The sequence below is a fragment of the Macrobrachium rosenbergii genome, chromosome 21, assembly GCF_040412425.1.
Source record: "Macrobrachium rosenbergii isolate ZJJX-2024 chromosome 21, ASM4041242v1, whole genome shotgun sequence".
Classification (NCBI taxonomy): domain Eukaryota; kingdom Metazoa; phylum Arthropoda; class Malacostraca; order Decapoda; family Palaemonidae; genus Macrobrachium; species Macrobrachium rosenbergii.
In genome coordinates this window covers 31,551,639-31,573,143 of record NC_089761.1, presented here as the reverse complement: position 1 = coordinate 31,573,143, position 21,505 = coordinate 31,551,639, and the positions used below count along the sequence as shown (strand labels likewise).

Sequence of the window (21,505 nt, the reverse complement as noted above, 5' to 3'; positions counted from 1 at the left end):
ATATTGAATGTGTATGTTTGAATGCATATATGTATGATATTCTGTTTTTTATAAATTCTTTGGGAATTAGCAAGATGGACTTATATATAGGAAGTTGACCTCTTTCATTTTTCACCTTTTTTTTTTTTTTAGTTTGTATAAGAATTTCTAGTATCGACCATATCAAGTATGCCCAGACATAAAAATGTATGAAGACACAATTAAAAATTTTAAACGATTCTTCCAGTTGCTGAGAAACTAGGGAGTCGCATTTATAGATTTTAAATAGGCCTGTTAGTTCCATCTGCAGAGAAACAAGGAAACAAAAGAAGCACAGACATTTTTGGAAGGAGAGTATAGAATCTGGTTGCCAAGCGTGATTGCGGTGGCAAAAAAAAAAAAGAGAATCATGCAAGTATGGCGCTGAGCTGGGGAATTTTTGGCACCCTTTGGTCTGGCTTCTTTGCCTATTTCTTGTTCTTGTTCTTCTCTTTTTGGTGCCCTAAGACATTCCGAGGCATGATTCAACTGCATCCCGGCAAAGTCACCATGTTGCAACACTTCAGGAAATGGAGAATGGACGCAGGGACATGAGAGGTGGTTGTGTGTATGTGTGTGAATCATTCGCAGAATGCATATGGAGGGAGAGAGAGAGAAAAAAGAAAACAACTTTCTGGCTTTGGTCGGATTTCGGGTGCTTACGAGCCGTGATAGTGCTTCAGTGTTTGCTGAAGTCTCTCTCTCTCTCTCTCTCTCTCTCTCTCTCTCTCTCTCTCTCTCTCTCTCTCTCTCACACACACACACACACACACACACACACACATATAATATATATATATATATATATATGTGTGTGTGTGTGTGTGTGTGTGTGTGTATATATATATTGTACAGAGAAGAATCAGAACTTTCACGTGATATCAAATTTTCAGGTTCGCCACGAAGAGGAGAGGGTGAAAGACTTCTTAGGTATCGATTAATTACGTCTAATTGTTACATATCCTTTCGATATAAATATCTGTAATTTTTTGCATTATGTGCCATTTGGTTCACGTTTGATCCCTGTACTCTTTGGAAACTGTGTGTATTTTTGCTCTGGTTGCCGTTCGCCTGTATGAATATATTGCTGTTCATCCTTGTAGCTAGATGTATCTGTAGGCGTGAAGTCTTTATGTTAAGCGTAGGAAGACTCCGTCGAGGATAATAGGAAAATGGTGTGTGTATTGTATTCTTATATATCCACAGGTTTTTCCAGTGCCTGTTGATTTGGCAGCATGCATACGGTGTTGCACACACACACATTTACATAATATGCCTTTTCAGGGGTAAGTCTGCTTGTGTCAGGATTCACTCACGTGAAGTTCGGTTCACCTTGTAAGCCTTTGTTTGCACAGGTATTGCTCAGCCAGGTCCTAATAAGTAATAATATTACTGACCCCGTTTTTAGCCAAGTCGTGTCCCCTTCGTTCCTTCCATACGTGAAGTCTTTGAAGTATTGCTTAATGGCCACTTTCTGAAATTCCTCGATTCTCGTTGCCTGTCTCTCTGTCTCTCTCATCTTTCGTATGGATTCCTCAGCGTACGAGTTAAATTGCTGGTATCCCTCGCCTTATATTGGTATTACTCTCTAACGCGGTCCTTTGTCTCGCCTCAGTAACCGCCTTTTGGTTTAATATTCTGTGTATCATGTTGACTTTCCTTTTATTATTGTGTCTGCTCGAATTGCATTCCTCTGCATCTCGCTTTCTAAATTTGTCGGGATTTTTTGCATTAGCTGCAATTACAGTTGGTGTCGGTTATTCCCACGTTTCTCTAGAGTTTAATAGACAATAAATGGATAAATACATCTTTTACTTTTTTTTTTTACTTGTATGTCTCAGATTTTATTCCATTGTCTCTTCTTTAGGAGATGTAGATAACGGAATTCGTAAGAGGAGAACATTAATTCACCCAGGTAATCCTTCGGTTTTTAACTCCCTAGATTTGGACGTAGAGATAAATTAATGGAAAGTGGGTGCAGACAGGCGTCTTTAGGCGTCTTGCTGTCAAGCCCACAAGTGTCGCCGCACGCTGTTTTTCGCTGTGTGGACCCATCGTCCTCAGGGTCGTTTGAGAGAAGCTGTTATTAAAATGCTGTTCGGGTAAACATTCAGCGTGATATGCGCATGGACACTGATATAAATACACTCTCCAGAAATTATGGATTTTGTCGGGCAGACGAAAACGTCGAAGTCAAACTGGCTGCATCAAAACAGTTGTCTGTTGAGCTATAAAATTGCCTTGGTTTAAAAAAGCATATTTTATTTGAACGACCAGTAAATTCAGAACGCGTTCATCAGTTCAAAAGTTCCCATGGTAAATAAAGAAGAAACTGAATAGCGATCCAAGTTACTTTCTTTAATTGCTGACTGTTCTGTCGACGTCTTGATATAGTTATCGTAATACTTTTTTTTTTTTTTTTCATTCCAATGATTCCTTTTGCAGGCCAGATGACATTGCAAAAAGTGCCGTAGTTATCCATTACATGCGAAGTGGAGGATACAAGATCTATAAGAGAGAGAGAGAGAGAGAGAGAGGGGAAAATAATTGATGGGGGAGAATATGATTTTACCCTTCACCACCCAAGGTCTTTGCTTGGATAACTCATATTAGCCCACATCAATTTATGATATATCACTGATGTCGCAAATCCCTAATGAAATTAGATTTTGCATTAGATTACTTCTCCTTTGTAATGCCAATTTTTATAGACGCGTGATGAATGCCTTTTAGGAGACATTTCAACACAGTTGTGAGGAAAGACCCCAAGTTGATTATTTTCGTGCAGAATTTCTTTGTATCAGTTGAGGAGAACAGGAGTCATTTCAGAGGCTCCTTTGAACCACCGATTAACAATCAACAGGTTATGACACCTGTATATGCACTTTCTCGAATAAATATATAAATATATATTTTCCCTAATATATTCCCGTCGCGACTGGAGAGGAAGCATCCAGCTAATATTAGATCTCATCGCCGATCGATAGAGAGAGAGAGAGAGAGAGAGAGAGAGAGAGAGAGAGAGAGAGAAGAAACTTTCAAGATGAAATGTCATGAATGAGCCGGTGCACGTGTCCCCGCTTTCCCTGGGCGCATGCGCGGGACCGGTAGCAATAGCCGTGGAGGAGGTATTCTGAAGGTGGTTGAGGGGTTGGGAGAGAAGAGAATGAAGGATGGAAGGGTAGGAGGGCAGTGATGCAAACAGAGAGAAATCAACTTGGGCAATGTGTTTTTGAAAGGGAAAAGCTGTTTTGAATTCGCGAACCTTGCAGGCAGCATTAGCACGTCCACGCCCCGGTGATTTTCCTCTTGATCTGAGAGTTTGCGTCGGATGTTGCACTTGTTATTTGTGTTTAATGACTACACACACATACGCACGCGCGCTATACACATACACACACACTATACCCATATATATATATATATATATATATATATATATATATATAAATATATATATTTTATATTTATATATATATATATTATATATATATATATATATATATATATATATATATATATATATATATATATATATATATATATATATATATATATGTTTTCGTTAATCTAACAGCAACACTCTTCTCTAAAAAGAAAATTACATCAAACAAAGAATTGTGAACAAGCCATTATGCTTTGTCCAGTTAACATCGACCCTCGCCTCTGTGGAAAATGACAGAAGGTGTCACAGAGGCATTATTCATGAAGTTGAAAGGTGTAGATTGAACCGGTTTGGATTTAAAAAGGTATTCCGTCCGGATTTGTCTTCCAGGGGATTTCTTGTCTGCTGTTCTTGGTAGGAGATGGATCAGAGTCCTGATCATTGTTATATGTTAAATGCAATTCAGCCTCGGTAGTGTTCTACTTCCTTTATTATTCTGTATTTATATATTTGCTCTCAAGGTAGTCATCGCATTGAACTGCCGGAAAATTGAGAACTGGGTATTTAGATGGAAGGTAAGACTCTAATAAAACTTTTTTCACATAATAGTTATGCTGATGTGGTCACCTGTATGCTTGAGAGTAGTTAATCCAACCATTTATTTTTACCAGAAAAATTATCAGTTTCGGAACTTGATGGTTGTAGGCATTTTTCTCAGTCTTTCTGAACTGTTTTCGGATTGTTGGAGAGAGTGGGACTCGGTCTGTCTAATCAGGAACTAGATGTCTTACTGAAAGTAGAAACAGCGTCTTTAGCAAATGGGAAAAAGTAGTATTCTTCACGTCTTTCGTATTTGAAGGAATCCTGAATAAAGATGAACAGATTAACTGTCCAAGGAAATATAAAAGTTACTGAGAATCCATAGAGTAGGTATCCAAGAGCATTGTGTGATATTCAAGAGTAACAGAGTATCCAAGAAGCAAAACGCTTTCTGAATTGTTCAAAGTTTGCCCAGGTATCAATCGCAGTGACTTGTTATTACACCGAACAGGCACGCCTTCCTTTGAAGTATATATACGCCTTTCATGTTGTTTTCATTTTGAAACTAAATCGCGTTACGCGGCGTCCACGCTGAGGTGGGTGTTCATTGTGAAAAGCGATTTCGTTTTTGAAGTGTTAATTATCGGTACGGTATTTCGGCGTGCCCTGAAGCAAATGGTTTTAAATGGTTTCTCTTAGGCTTGTAGCTCCATCTCCGGGTGGGCGTCTGTAGGAGGGGCACTAGGGAGAGAGTTTTGAAGGGTATTTGGCATCAATTAAAAGTGAGAACAGGTGCTGGCACCGCCGCCACCGCCGGATGTTTATGCCCAGTTAATTTTACTGGCTCCGTGACTCAGTCCCTCAATGATCCCCTCAAACCAGTCACCCACACTACCAATATATTCCTTCATGCCCACCCACCCACCCACCTCCCTCCCCCCTTCTTCCACCTCACGCCCCCGCTGGACTGTTTCCTGTGGCACGATCCTTATTTCTTCTTTTCCTTTTCTTCTTTCGCTCTTTCGGATATCTTGGGTAGTTTTCTCGTTTTGTTCCTCTCTCCTTAATTGCGTCCAGCTGCACATGAAAGGTATTTGCCTTTACTGTAGGGCCTAAGTAAAGGGGAAAGATCTTGCACCCCGAAGTTTCACTTTAATGGTGGCCATATATTCAGTTCCTGTGTGTGTGTGTGGGTGAGAGAGAGAGAGAGAACGAAACTGATTGGTCATTGGAAGGAAGCTGTACAAATTTTTCTAGCCAGCCAGGCCAAGTAATATTTGTTTTGCAAATTAATAGCCAATCTCTTATGAATTGCGTGTGTTCAGAATTTAACTAAAAATGGAGGATAAATTAATTATTTCATTCTTATATGGATTATTTTTGTTTTTGCCATTTTTATTTCGTGCAGTTAATAAATCAGTGCATTTTTTATGTTTTTCTGATGATTAAGACTGAAACCCGCTCACATTGCAAAACACCTTTGGATAGATACGTGATCCGTCTTGCCATCTTGAATAGCTGTATCATTTTGAGTCTCTCTCTCTCTCTCTCTCTCTCTCTCTCTCTCTCTCTCTCTCTCTCTCTCTCTCTCTCAACAAAGACTTCAGGATATCATTCATCACCGTCTCCCTGCTGCAATCACACCTGGTACTCCATTCCTCACCGAAAATCACCCCCTCCCCATCCATCTTCCCCGCCGTTCCACCCCTCCCAGATTCCTTTGCCCCGCCAACGCTTCCCCCCCCCCCCCACCACCACAATTGTCATCGTATTTCTTCCCTTCTTTGATTTCCAGCCCGCAAAAGAGGAGGATGTAACCTAACTTTTTCCATCTTGCTTTTTCTGTAACAGAATCATAATTCTCTCTCTCTCTCTCTCTCTCTCTCTCTCTCTCTCTCTCTCTCTCTCCTCCTCCTCCTCCTCCCTCCTCCTCCTCCTCCTCCTCCTCCTCCTCCTCCTCCTCCTCCTCCTCCTCCTCCTCTCAGCAGTCCAAAAAGTGTGGCTTTGCACATTATATGCAACATCATTTCTCGTGTGTTTACAAGTAAATTTACCTACTTAAATTAAATTTAGTTATATATTCTGGATGTGTCACTTTCCCGACCACGTAGTTATCGCGTAAGTGTGCTGATAAGAACTATTTGGACTGTAAGTTGAGATTACGAGGTCATTATTTGCTCTAACTCTCAACTTATTGCTTCATTCGCTTTAAGCTTCGGTTCCCTGGTTACTTGCAGGGGGCAGTGACCCTAGGGTACAGGATTGGAAGCAAGGGAATTGGCCGTGTGTGTTTTACTAAAGATGGAGGGTAAGTGAGAGAGAGAGAGAGAGAGAGAGAGAGAGAGATTTAGTCATTTTGAGGGGAGCGTATGCAAAGGGAAAACTTAATAGTGTCCAAGTTTTAGGAGAGAGAGAGAGAGAGAGAGAGAGAGAGAGAGAGAGAGAGAGAGAGAGAGAGAGAGAGAGAGAGTTGAGTTACATGCAATTTCTAACTTGTACCTTTCTCTCATCCCCATTTTCTCTCATGCTTTCTGTTGAGTGTCATGAAAGTAAATAATGTATACTGTATATTAGACAATATATCCAGCTCTCTTTATTATATTATGTGAGTAATTGCAGCGTGCACATTATTAACTATTATCGAACTACACATTATTAACTATCACCTATAGTATCGGACTTGCAAGTGGAATGTGATGAATTGCAAAATGAATTAGACAACGTTGAGTGTCCCAGAACGCCAGAACCTCGTTCGTTCTCAGTACCCCGAACATGACCAGAATACGATTTCGAGGTCCCCGGTCATATAATTCCCTCTTCAGCTTTGAATGCTTAATAATGATTATAATTTGACGTGGAGGGTTCATACTGACAGTGCAAGCGAACTGCAGCATTCAGTCTGCGTGGATATTTGGCCAATTTGTTGGAGATATCAATATCTTGTGCCATAGGCTAAGTAGTATCTCCATCTTGAAAACTACAAGTGGAATGACTTAGGGAATCCACGTAGATTCACGCCGAAATAAATAGCTAAGACTCAGAGCCTTGGAGCCACGTTATCACCCAATCAAAGCGAGATATGTCTACGCAATCCCAACAAAGCATAATTCGATTCCAACCTTCAAGACCTTTAATTCAGAAGATCTTATTCTGTTGCACAACCCGTCTGGGAGATTCCTCACGCTTCGTCATTTGCACTCCCAGCCTCTAATCAGTTCATGAGGTCTCTGCCTTTATGGGTTGCCATGCAATGATGCTGGTTAATTATGCAATATCGAGATAGGTCATAGATTTCACCCTCTCTGGCGTATCCTAGACTTTCAGTGAACAGTTCAAAATCTAATCAACTCCCCAGTGGGGAAGGCATGGTCTGGGTAATGCTATTCCTCACCGGATAGGCACCAATTGTTAATTAAACTCTCTCTCTCTCTCTCTCTCTCTCTCTCTCTCTCTCTCTCTAATGTGTAAACAATGTGCACTGATTTATCCACGAAAATGAAATAAAAGATTTGGGATTTTCTGTTTCGTTCCGATCTGCATTTTATTGTATTTTGCCCTCAGCTTTGAAAGCCAAAGTGCGTATGATTTTAATAATTTTTGAGTTGTATTTTTTATTTAGTATAATTCTATCTAGAGAAATATTTTATATTTGTATATAGAAATGAAATGTTGATGTCTTAAGTGTATTATACCATGTTTTCACTCAGTAGTTTTCCCAGTCAACTGTAGAGAAATTTGTCATGGCTGAGTTATTGCAATTATTGCATGTAATGCGCTCGTTTTTAGTCACTTTTTTAACAGTTTAAACCTGTTCAGATTAATGTCTAAAAATTTTACTGGGTGATAGATGTAAACATAACTCTTCAGAACAAAAGCAAAAGTTTCTGAGCATAGAAAGTGGTTGGGTTAGCGAAAGTGTGATCTATGGGTGTAAATATTATTTAGAACGAAAACGGGAGTTTTTTTTTAAATAGAAAGTGCTTAGGTAAATACAAATTATTTTTTTTATAATTTGAAGATTATATGTGCACTTTAAACATATCTTTCATAAAACTATGAAAATTTGGAGTATGGTCAAGAGAAGGGATGATGCAGGTGTAATCTTGAGATCGGTGTGAACCAAATTTACAATTTTTTGGTTTTGTAGATTTGTAATGCGTTTGTGTGTTTGAGCGGTATGAAAAAATGGTATATATGTGTGTGTGTGTGTGTTTGTGTTTGTGCGTTTGTGGTGCATAACAAGACAAGCAAACTTGCTTTACTGCAGCTGGGTCATTGAAAGAAGAAAACTGTTTAGGACGTTCCAAGGACTAGCTTTTTCAGTTGTTGACTAACATTGTACCTGAAATGCCTTGTATGTCACGATGCATGGACGCGTCAATCAAGAGCTTTCTTCTTTTGTGGAAAGGATGCACAAGTAATCAAACTTCCTGTTAGATGTTGATGTAGATCATGCTGGCCCATAATAGGCTCTTATTGAGTGACCTCTAAGCTCTCTGTCATTCCATAACGATGATTTTTGGAGTTAAAGCTGATTGATCAGATCTTGCAATAGCTTGGTATGTTTATTGCATTCGACAATACATTTCCTTTGATCACTTCATTTTGACGCTAGTATAAATTCAAAGGTAATCAGTTGGTATTCTTAAACTTCAAGAGAGTTAGCTGTCTTTTAAGACTTAATTAGTTGAAGGTACTGTACCCTCTTGTTTGTGTTATGTGTTTATTGTGAGTGTAAATGCTTGTTAAGGAACTGGCAGGAAAACCTGACCTAAATATATAATTGAGTTTTTGGTTCATGTATACGGCGAAGAGTATTTTATTTTAGTTATAATGCTCCTTTATTATGGATGTAGGCTAGTATGCGTTATAAGCATCTTCAGCTTAATTCGATAACCAGAAGAACAAATTGACCTCCTTTCTCGACAATTATGATAATGAACCAACTGAATAAAACTTAGTACAAGGTTCTCAGAACGCGACCGAATTTTTTTCCCCCAGCGTTGCTTCAGGATGACCCCCTTGTGTCATGGGACGTCCTTCATAGCTTAGAGGGAGAGAGAGACAGGGAGACGCAGCTCTTGCAAAACAACAGAACCTTACAAGTGGTCACAACAACTTCTTGTCTCTCTGTAGTCAAAGGTGTTGTTCATTCAGGAGGTCCAACAACGCTGTGGGGGGTTTTGGGGTTAACATGCTTGCTTTTCTTGAGAGAGAGAGAGAGAGAGAGAGAGAGAGAGAGAGAGAGAGAGAGAGAGAGAGAGAGAGAGAGATTAAATTAGGACGAGATGCATATTTTGCGAGGTTGCATAAATGCCTCCTCACCACCTGACCCTGTCCACCCAAATTCTCCCCCCCCCCTGTTGTTTCACCCAGATTTTCCTTCTGTTGTTTCACCCAGAATTTCCTTCTGTTGTTTCACCCAGATTCCCTCCCAAATTCTCCTGCCGTTTCACCCAAATTCTTCTTCTGTTTCACCCAGATTCCCCTCCTGTTGTTTCACCCAAATTCTCCTACTGTTGTTTCAGGAACCACTAGTCTGGTCAGTATGCACACACACACACGTATACTATGAATACAAAAGTTATTGGTTACAGATTTGTTTGTGTGGACACATACATACATACATATGTGTTTGTATACATAACGAACATTCGACTGTAACAATAAATTGTATATTCTTGGCATACGGTTGGGTTTAGGCACTATCTGGGAGGCTCTTGTTATCATCGAATGAGGATATTGTTAGGGCATTACGCCCGTAGGGAGAGATAAGTTAAGGAAAGTTCCTCTCAGGCTTAAACGCTATGCTTTGCGTAGGCCTACGAGATATACAGTATGTGTATTTTCTTTCTTTTCTTATTTTTATTCGGCTATGTCAAGGCGAAGCTTGCTTCTCACACACACACACACACATACATATATGCATATATATATATATATATATATATATATATATATATATATATATATATATATATATATATATATATATATATATATATTATATATATATATATATATATATATATATATATATATATATATATATATATATATATTAAAGACTATTGATCTCAGTACCTACCTTTATGAATTAGGAGACAATAGTGACCCTTATCTCAGGCGGCCGTTGCTTTTGTGGCTCATTCTATCAGATCAATAACCTATAGGCCTTTCCGCCGTGGTCAAGAGAACTTCCGCGGTCTTCATAATACCCAGGGGGTATTATAAGGATCAGCATTGTGTGTCAGGGTATGCAAATTATACAAATCACTCAACTGTGAATGTTTTCGTGTAGGCTGTACGTGTCGTCGCGAAAGAAACAAAGAAGAAGAAGAATCCTCCGTTGTCCTTATCGTAACAAGAGGTATAACAAAGGCAAATCAAACATCTCGAAGAGTGACGCGCATGCGCATAACTATGTGTATGTTTGTGTAAGATAGTTAACGACCGTCCGTCCGTTCTCTTGTGGGAAGGGAAACTTCAAATACGAATTTCGGTGGTCACTGGGCCGCGTCTCCGCTCACCTGCTTTTCCGTAACTCTCCCTCCTCCCACACCCTTCTCTCTCTCTCTCTCTCTCTCTCTCTCTCTCTCTCTCTCTCTCTCTCTCTGCTTTTGATTCAGTCATTGTTTTACATAAGAGTAATATTTTGGATTTCAATAATGCTGGGCTTACGACGGTACTTGAAATTCTCTCTCTCTCTCTCTCTCTCTCTCTCTCTCTCTCTCTCTCTCTCTCTCTCTCTCTCTCTCTCGTTGCTTTTAATTCAACAGTTTGTTTCATCTAAATGTAATATTTTGGGTTACACTAATTCAGAACTTATGACGGTACTCTCTCTCTCTCTCTCTCTCTCTCTCTCTCTCTCTCTCTCTCTCTCTCTCTCTCTCTATTTTTGACTCAGTAATTTTTTCATTCGTAAGTGTAATATTTTATATTTCGTTCACTAATTCAGAACTTATGACGGTACTGGAAAATTTATATGATGATAGATTCAGTACGTCAGGTTTCAGGAATAAAATCTCATGCAGAAATATATTATATATATATATATATATATATATATATATATATATATATATATATATATATATATATATATATATATATATATATATATATATATATATATATATATATATGCATAATAATATGCTTACAGGGCTTTTATTTTATGATGATGTGTATAGGAAATGAGGATATGAATCTTATTATTAGTACTAGTTGTAATAGTGATAGTGATAATTTGTTTTATGTGTGATGTATTATTTTTTTTTAAATATTCTTTTTTTGCAGAAGTTTACATTACAAATTAATGACCTTTCAGTATTACTACTACTACTACTACTACTACTACTACTACTACTACTACTACTACTACTACTACTACTACTACTACTATTATTATTATTATTATTATTATTATTATTATTATTATTATTATTATTATCACAATGACAAGTGAAATGTCAAGATGGAAGTAGCCCAGTCATTATATCCTGTTTTATATTATTATTATTATTATTATTATTATTATTATTATTATTATTATTATTATTATTATTACCACCACAGTAACAAGCGAAATGCAGCACAGTCATCATATCCTGTGTTTATTGCAGGTTCGCCATCGAGTGACAGGCGACGTGATGGTGCTCAAGATGAACAAACTGATCAGCAACCGTCACAACATGTTACGGGAGGTGGAACTCATGAATCGATTGCGTCATCCCAATATTCTCAGGTGGGTGTGTCCCCAGGCGGCTTCGTTTTCCCCCCGCTCCTAATTTCGTTGGGATGGGCCCCGCGGTGGGATCGCTTGCGTACCTCCGCCCTCTCTCTCTCTCTCTCTCTCTCTCTCTCTCTCTCTCTCTCTCTCTCTCTCTCTCTCTCTCTCTCTCTCCCAGTTTTTTCTTTTCTAATTAACAGTTATCTTTTTGCTACCGGGATGAATGATGGTCCCTTTTTTTAAACTGACGGTTAATTAGTTATTTCTCTTGGAATGAAATGGGAGACTTTTTAAAAATAGATAAGTGTTTTTTTTTTTTAAATAACAAGCATACTTTCGTTATATTAATATGGTAGTATTTTCTGCCTTGAAAAACGGAGTTTGACCCTTTTTCTTAAATGATATTCATTTTAGCTGTTATCGAAGTCAGCCTTTACATTAGCATTAGCATTTTGCTATTAAAATGGAAGACAATTCCTTTTTAATTGAAAGTAATTTTTTCCAAGTTTTATTTGTCACAGAAAATCACTGTGACATTCTCCTTCTCTCATTAAAAATACTTGTCCCTCTTAGTAAATTAACTAATTTTCAAAAGATTTCAGTTAATTTTGCAGAAGTCCATTCTCTCTCTCTCTCTCTCTCTCTCTCTCTCTCTCTCTCTCTCTCTCTCTCTAAATCAATCCATCTTTTATCATCTTGGATTCAGCCAGTCATTCGCAGTCCCGACCTGTCAAGAGGACTGCTTGAGTGGAGAGAGTCAGTTCAACTGTTGTGCAAACAAAACACTTCGGGCGTCGTGGGAAGGGTCCTATTGAATGGCCCTAAAGGAAGTTACAAAGGGGTTGTTTGGGGTATTGCACGTGGCAGCAATATAACGTGGGCATGTTTTCTCAGGCGGCCCAGCCCAGCCCAGCCATACCCTTAGCTTCCTTGTGCGCGTACCAGTTCATTCATTTTGGGGGGTAGGCGGTCATTTTTATTTTGTTTTACGTTATAGTATATTTCAGATATTTCCCTGTTTCATGCGTCGGGTTGTACTGTTATCAACAGGTGGTTATTTTCTGAAATATCGTCATTGTTTCTCGATGCTGCAAATGCAAAGCACAACCAGCTGTTGATTACGAATTTCTGCAAATGCAAAGCACAACCAGCTGTTGATTACGAATTTCTGCAAATGCAAAGCACATCCAGCTGTTGATTACGAATTTCTGCAAATGCAAAGCACAACCAGCTGTTGATGACGAATTTCTGCAAATGCAAAGCACAACCAGCTGTTGATTACGAATTTCTGCAAATGCAAAGCACAACCAGCTGTTGATTACGAATTTCTGCAAATGCAAAGCACATCCAGCTGTTGATTACGAATTTCTGCAAATGCAAAACATCCAGCTGTTGATTACGAATTTCTGCAAATGCAAAGCACAACCAGCTGTTGATGACGAATTTCTGCAAATGCAAAGCACAACCAGCTGTTGATTACGAATTTCTGTAAATGCAAAGCACATCCAGCTGTTTATTACGAATTTGTTATTACTTTATGACCAGGTTATTTTTAAGGGGCTTATGAAATCTGGGACACTCAAGGTCTGTAGACGGACATATAGCCCCCTTTTGGTCACCCCTTACGAATTGTCAATTGAACCCTCATCATAAGTTGATTTCTTTTATAACATGCAGCCTCTATAACCCCATCTCATATGATGACATTACACCCCACCCTCTTTTGATTTTTCGAGTGTTGCCTCAAAGAATTGCTCACCCAACCCCTCCCCCTCCTCGAACATTCTCTTTTGTTTCATCGAGTGACCTCTTGAAAATTCCCCCTTCCTCCCTTCACAAATCCTCTCCCTCCGCCCCCCTCTCATCCTTCTTGTGAAGTGTGATCTTATAGTCTCAAGTAATCTATTTCGAGATTTCAGTGCAGACCTCACGATGGTTTTAGTCGTGGGGGGAGAAAAAATTCCATGTGCTTTGGTGTAAAACTAGTTGAATATCTAAATAATTAATCTCTTTTACATCAATTAATGTATTATTCTAAGATTAGAAGTCAACAGCAATGCGTATTGTAAGGAACACGTGAGAAATTTGGCGACACTTGCCTATGGGTAATTGTATGGGCACCTTAGTTCCTGTTGTCATCTTCAGGGACCCGTCACGAGTACAAACTCTAGCTTAGCAAAATCATCTCATGGTCTTGTTTTCTTTACTTCTTATGCAATGTTCAGTGTTTGAAAGTATTTATTTACGGCAGGAAAATCACTTCTTGACATAAGATCGTAGCAGTGATTTCATGAGTTCAGGAACTTGATTTCATGAGTTCAGGAACGTGATTTCATGAGTTCAGGAACGTGATTTCATGAGTTCAGGAACATGATTTCATGAGCTCAGGAACGTGATTTCATGAGATCATTAACATGATCTCCTGAGCTCATTAACATGATTTCATGAGTTCGTTAACATGATTTCATGAGTTCAGGAACATGATTTCATGAGTTCATTAACATGATCTCTCGAGCTCATTAACATGATTTCATGAGTTCGTTAACATGATTTCATGAGTTCAGGAACATGATTTCATGAGTTCAGTAACAGTCTAACGTTAACTCCATTACTTCATAATCTGTGGAATGTTAAGTAAAATAGACTATCTATACAGAGACATATTTATACAGACAGGAATTTTCGTATATCTCTGGCCCGCCTTATTGTTCTTATCGAGAAATTCCTTCAGAATTTGTAATGGGGAAATCGAGTTAGTCATTTTAGTATCGCATTTCCGCCCGACGAGGTGGAGCCGTATTTTTATGTAACATCTTTCCTTTCCGTATTTCTATTACTTCGTGCAAAGGAAGACCGTATTCTTTGGAACTTTGAATTTCAAGTCAGTGGCCCCTGTGGTGGGCTTGTTCCATATGAATAGGGTTCATCTTCTGAATAATATAATAATAATTATAGTTATAGAGTGTGGGTTGTGAGTCTAGTTCTAACTCAGTTTTATGAAGAATAAATGAAACACTTCTTTGTATTCCTCCCTTACACCCTCATGGTTTTACTTATCGCCATCTTGATACAAGTAACCAACCCACCTCTTCCTTTTCCTGTTAGCATTTCAAAGTGGAATGCAAGTATTTCCTCCCTTGCTGGGCATTCTCAAATCTGGGCTTCGTGATTGGCTGGTCTTCATTATTTTAGTAAGCCGTTGGAATTCGTAAGATAAATTCGTGATCACTCGAGTAATAGTATCTAATTCTACTCGCAGGATAATTTCTATTCTTGTTCAGTTTGATTTTAAATGTTAGAAGTTTCTTTGCGAATGCATTCGCCAAGTCATCAGTGAAGTTTGGGATAGTGGAATGCGAGCTCTCTCTCTCTCTCTCCTGCATTCACTAAGTCATCTGTGAAGTTTAGAGCAGTGGAAGGCAGGGTCTCTCTCTCTCTCTCTCTCTCTCTCTCTCTCTCTCTCTCTCTCTCTCTCTCTCTCTCTCTCTCTCATGCAATTGAGGCTTCACTTTTCCTAGAATAGATTTCATAGTATTCATATTTAATTTAATATTTTAAAAACTATCAAACTTTATTTTTAAGTATTAAGACTATTGAGGTAGCAATTAATCTTATGAGTTTTTAATATTTTTGTGTCCAATTTTTTGAATATTTAGAGAAGAATTTGATAGTCTTTAACACGGTCATTACTCGACTTGAATCAAATGCAGCTAAGAAGTTTAGTATCATTTAGTGTTTTCTGTTCACTGAATTGTTGTTTGGTACCGAAACGTGAAATATGCACATCTAGTCAGAAATAAGTTTCTCAGTGGCAAAATCTTGTTGCATTTCAGCGTTAGCTTCACATTTAAGGCAATTTTAAAAGTTAACAGTACATAAAGTTTACCTGTCTCAAGTTGAGGCTATGAAGTAAATATGCCATAAAATATGCACACTCTTGCGGTTGTAAATTAGAGTGAAAATAATTGACAGGAAAGGATAGGCTCGATACAGAACCTAAAAATATGACATCCTTAATATTCTAACCGGCAGAGGATATGGTGAGGTGGTTCTCACACACACACACACACACACACACACACACACAAAACACCTTTTTCCCTGTACGAGCTCCAAGACAAAGAATTGCATAATTTGTGTAAATTACTTCGCAATTATTTAAATTTGGTCAAGGTCTGAGAAGCAATGCCGGGACAAATTTCTGCCTTATGTGACTTCTGGATGAGGTTTGTTTCTTCAGAAAGGAAATAGGATGTTTAAATGTCCCCCCTCGCACCCATTACAGCCTTTTTATGCAAATTAAGCTTTATTTATTGTCTCCAGTCCTCTCGGTAAAAAGAAAAGAGAATCTAATGAGCTGATCAGGAAATATTTTTATTCATTTGTGTTTTGGTGTTGTTATACAGGTCGGGTTATTGAAGGTTTCCTGTACTTTCCAAAGCTGTATGGGTTTGGCAATGTGTTAATATAATTGATTAGGGGTATGCATGCAGCTAATATATATATATATATATATATATATATATATATATATATATATATATTATATATATATATATATATATATATATATATAATGTATATATATAATTTATTTATTAGCTTTAGTACAGTTTATTAATGATAGCTTTACGTTTTTTACAGCTACTATGGTGTGTGTGTCAATGAAGGCCAGGTTCATGCATTAACAGAGGTAAGTTCGCCTCTATGCAAGATGAGGTTAAGTTATATTACTTGGTGATGTTACTACATCTTTGCAGCACCGGTTTCATGTACGGTGCTGTGGTCATTCAAAGCTTTCATTATGTTGCTTGTGTACTTCCCATATTTTGTGTTTGATCACTGGACTTATAATGAACAGAAGTTTACTGTGCAATTTCCATAATTGTGTTAGATTTGACTTAATTATTGGTTTTCATGTGCATTTGAGATTAGAATAATCTGAGGTCGATTAGTGTATCCATATATTTCAGATTATTTTTAAACAATTGGTACACCAAGTTGATCAACCTTGTTAGCATTTTTTTAATGCAATACCGTTTCTACAATGCCACAAAACTTGCTGCGTCTATTTTTGTTGTGCTAATTACCCTTAACAGACTATTGATTGTTTTAGAGGATGAAAGTTTTTGTAGTGTTGATGTTGTCCTGTCATAAATGCCAGTCTTTTATATGTTTGTTTTGATATGTCAAGTATGTGTGGAGAATATAACTACCTTCCCCACCCCAAAAGACATTTGGAGGTGGGGAGTTAACTTGAGGAATGCACTAAGTACTTGGCAGTGATTCAAGAATTTTATTTAGTATAAATAGATGGTGGTAGGTTGCACAGCCATTTGTCAGTAAGCTAATTGCACTAGTTATCAGTTTAGTTGGTTCTGTGTTTAGTTTGTAAAATAGTTAAAATTTTAATGCTTTAGAGTTAATTGTTAAATTTTCAGTTTTACCCCTTGGTCCCAAATATTGTGTGCTTTGAGAATACTTTCACTGTCATTTTACATTTTCATTGTATTGACAACAGTTACTGTTGTCATGTACAATCAGTATTCCATCATGTGTCATATTTTAAGACTGAAAGACTCATAGCTGTGGTGCCAGTATACTGATGGCTGCCAAGCTATACCTGGCTGTTCAGCGGGAAACATGACGTAGGCGTTATGCAGGAGCTATTTTTGTCAAGCGAAGATCACCAGATGGCTTGTTTCTCAGTGGCCAAGCCTTCGTGTGTTTTAGTTTGTAATTTATTGCATCCTCCACATTGATAAGGTTGATTTGATCTAGTTGGACACAAGATTATACAGTTATGTTTATAGGTTGCGTCACTAGACTTTTTAATCGCTTTATTCATTTTTATGTAACCTTTAGTTTTCTGTTATTTTTAGCTTGACCAAAATAAAAATAACAGGGAACTGAAGGTAATATAAGAATTAATAAAGTGGTTATGCATGACTGTATCTCCTACAATAATTATACATTCCTCTCTATTCTTAAACACCTTTTAGTGCCAAATTATCTTTTTATGCTCTCTCATTTTTTTTTTTATACTTGGTTTTGCGCATCAGATTTTGGACCAGCAAAGCATGTTGTTAGTAATTTTGCTTGTGAAAGAGGGAAGAACATTAACGTTAGCAACGCATAAGAGAATGTTATACAGGTGGTAGGAAAGATTGGTTAAATAGATTAAGGTAATTAAGGATTTTGTGTGGGTGTTATCATAGAATGTTAACAGGTTTTGTATGAGTCTTGTATTGTAAAATACTTGGTTCCAATTGTAGAGTTTGGTTTTTAATTATAGTTTTCTCAGAAATCTGCCAACAGGTCTTGTTTGTCATATAAAAAATGAAAAAGATAATTGGAAACCCAGCTACAGAATTGGTTGCTCATAAAAAAATATTTTTTATCTTGGATGTTCATGGTTAGGGCTATCCTATATGCTTGATCAAAAGCATATGCTCTGTGCAAGCTGTTCATCCTGAATCAAGTGATCAAGACTTGTGTAATACCAACTGACACTGATATTGTTGTTTTCAGTACATAAACGGTGGTTCACTAGATTCTTTGATTGGCAACCACGCAGTCCCCTTGCCATGGTCAACACGAGTTTCTCTCGGACTGCATGTAGCCCGTGGTATGGCCTACCTCCACTCTCAGGGTGTCTTTCATCGAGATCTCACATCAAAGGTAGGCAAACACTTCCTTTTTGAGTTCTTGAATCTGGTTTAATAGTGTCATATTTAGTGTTCTAATCATGAAAGCAGTGTCCTCACATCTAACAGCATTTAATTTACATTCAGGCAAGGCAGCGCTGTGCTATTTACCCTTATGTTTAAAGATACTGTTTTTATTGTACTTTTTTGGTAACTTTGAATTATGAATAAACGTACCTTGCGTAGTATCAACTACATTGCAGTATATTTGTAATTTATTTTCAGAATGTTCTAATCAAACACACACTGGAGGGGGGCGAATACAAATTGGTTGCTGTTATAGCTGATTTTGGTCTTGCTGCTCCAATTCCCCATGAAAAGTAAGGTTGCTTTCATGTCTTAGTGTACTTTCTCAAGTGTGTAAATTATTTGAGAGTGACTGAAATATGTGGAACTCAAACGTAATTCGGGTAGAAAGCCCTTGTACAGTAGTTGATTATTAAATCAGTGTATAATCATGGGACTATTTTCATTTTAGGATGTGAAACACATGTGGAAAGTGTTTGTATTAACACACAATCCTCACGGAAGCATTTGCTTATGATGAGTAAGGTGTTATGTAGAAGAGACTCAGATATTTAAAGTACAAAATAAGGTATCTTTGTTTTATTAAAAATTTATCTTGTCACTCACTTGGACTAAAGCATACTAATGACAGAGGAATTATAACCTGGAGAGTAGAGTCGCATTCCAGTTAGGTAACTACAGAGCTATTGTGTTATGGTTTAAGTACATTGCAAATGGAAATTGTATGCATTTGAAATAAAAAAAAAGTCAAATGCAGAACGAGAACTTTGGATTTGACAGTTCATTTTACTGCATAGAGATGGTGAGAAGTAATCTACTCTTGCCTTTGTATATCAGTTAGATTTATGCAAATGTTTAGTTTTCCCAGCTGACATTTTATATTATAAAACTTATACTGTATGTTCAGGTTATATTAAAATATTTTACATACCCATTACATGATTATTTGAAGACTGTGAATACCAGTGTGTAATAAGGAAAGACATTTTACTAAACTGTTTTCTTTTTGTTGGAATTCATGACTGTTAAATTCCTGGATTAACATGATACTGTTTATGTTTTTTGCTCATAAATATTAATGTGCTGGATAACAAAAAACACCCTCACATTCATTGTTGTATATTACTTGTTTATGACGATTCAAGGGAAAGTATATAGTACAGCCAATATTATACCTTTATAATACGTTCAAGCTGTTGAATCAGCCATACTGATCCTGCAGTTGTTGGTTTACATGGACATCTTAATGTTTTTTCATGCAAATTTAATATTTTAGGTTTTGTTGTTACCGTGCATTCTTTTCTAAAAACTGTTGTTTGTATCAGAAAAAATGGCTCACCACATTGCCTCTTTTCAGATGTATGCGATTGCGTCAAGTAGGCTCACCTTACTGGATGGCTCCAGAAGTAATTAGGGGTGACTGGTATGACCATCGCGTTGATGTCTTTAGTTTCGGAATAATTGTGTGTGAAATGATTGCCAGGTATGCTGTTGTCATCAGTATTGTCGATTGTTGCTATTCTGGGAAATTAATCGTATTTGTTTCTCAAATATTCTGCGGTTGCAAAGTAACTTTCAGTATGAGCAGATTTAAATAGTTGGAGATTTTGAACTATTTCACTATTCTCATTTCAACTTATATATATACAAAGAATTACTGTAGTGTCCTCAATTTTGATAAAAATTTTTTTTTTAGGTGTGATGCTGACCCCGATATTCTGCCAAGAACACACAACTTTGGAGTGCATTATCATGACTTCTATCAGATGTGCCAACAAGACTGCCCAGCTGCATTTCTTCAGATGGCTTTCCAATGCTGCCAGGTAAAGCAAAATAATATTTTCATCTCATGAATTTTGACACTGTGTCTAATTGAAATGCTTTAATGTATGCATGTTAGTAATGATGTTTTGTTAAAACTGATATTTGAAAGAAGCATAAAGTTATTCCCCTGCCATTTAGGGAAAGCAAGATGGTAAAATAATCACAAAGGTCACTGCTCATGTCGAATGCAAATTCCTCACAGTTTTTCTTGCCCCACTCACAACACTTAATCTGTGTCCATCTAGTGGCAAAAAGCAACATTCCTTTGAATTCTTGGCAGTGAGTAGATGCTGTTCATTCAGTGCATTTTATTTCTGTCCAAATGTTTAGAAATACAAAACTTTCTTCAATCTCTTAAAACCTTGAAGGCAAGTGGTATGGACCAAATTTCCTTTTCTAGCCCAAGCCTTAAGGGAAAAAATGTAGGCAAGAAAGGAAAGATGACAAATCCACCATCTCAGTGAAAGAGAAGTTGTATTTTGCCCCTCAAAAGTACTCTTATTCGAGTACTGAATCTCAGCTTGGTTAAATATGGTTTATAATCTAAGAAATAGGTCCCAGGTCCCAGTGAGGCTGGCACTTTTGCTAGTTTGGCAATAAATTGATCTCAATAAACACACTTTAAAATTCTACCCCTGTGGGTCAGGACTCCAATAATTTTCTGGCATCGCTTGTTGTAATTTGTTTTCAACAATAGACATATGGGTTCACAAAATGGTATAGTTAAACTAATTGATATTAATAATAATAGTATGGTGTAGGCAGTATTAAAAGGTCTTTGCAGGCGTTTCCTCTGGTATTATTATCCCCACCTTGCTGTTCAACTTCCTTAACTTCAAGATGCCCCAATTTTCACTTCTCATTCAAGAACACAGCCTTTCTGCCATCCCTATAAGTCTAGAATTGTGACTTATTGATCTGGATAAGAAACTTTATAATGAAAAATGTAAGCCTCAAAGATGTTAACTAGGCCATCCATCTGTTAGTGTAAAGGATATCTTGAGAATATTGTATGTAAATTATCTTTTTGCTATTTATATGTCTAGGATATCACTTCACATTATGATGTAATTAATTTGAAAATGCTACAATTATTTATGGCACATTTTCAGATTGACCCAGCGACCCGTCCTACATTTGAAGAATTGACAGTGAAGCTGGAGACCCTGCTAAATCAACTCACTCTTCCACCAGCAAGACATGCACCAAGGAAAGTCAAAGGTAACATAATTTCCCATGAAAAAATTTCCCATTTTTTGAAAACTTAAAGCT

At 37.4% G+C, this 21,505-nt stretch overlaps 1 protein-coding gene across 6 annotated transcripts in view; it reads left to right on the top strand.

Annotated features, from left to right (window-relative positions):
• cdi (center divider) overlaps positions 1-21,505 on the top strand; it is a 255,934-nt gene that overhangs the window by 232,790 nt on the left and 1,639 nt on the right. For all 6 annotated transcript variants that reach the window (XM_067123344.1, XM_067123341.1, XM_067123343.1 and 3 more), the window contains 7 exons: positions 11,569-11,690; positions 16,320-16,368; positions 18,207-18,356; positions 18,608-18,702; positions 19,767-19,892; positions 20,106-20,232; positions 21,346-21,454. In XM_067123344.1, coding sequence (XP_066979445.1) covers positions 11,569-11,690; positions 16,320-16,368; positions 18,207-18,356; positions 18,608-18,702; positions 19,767-19,892; positions 20,106-20,232; positions 21,346-21,454 — 778 coding nt within the window. The remainder of the gene's footprint in view (positions 1-11,568; positions 11,691-16,319; positions 16,369-18,206; positions 18,357-18,607; positions 18,703-19,766; positions 19,893-20,105; positions 20,233-21,345; positions 21,455-21,505) is intronic.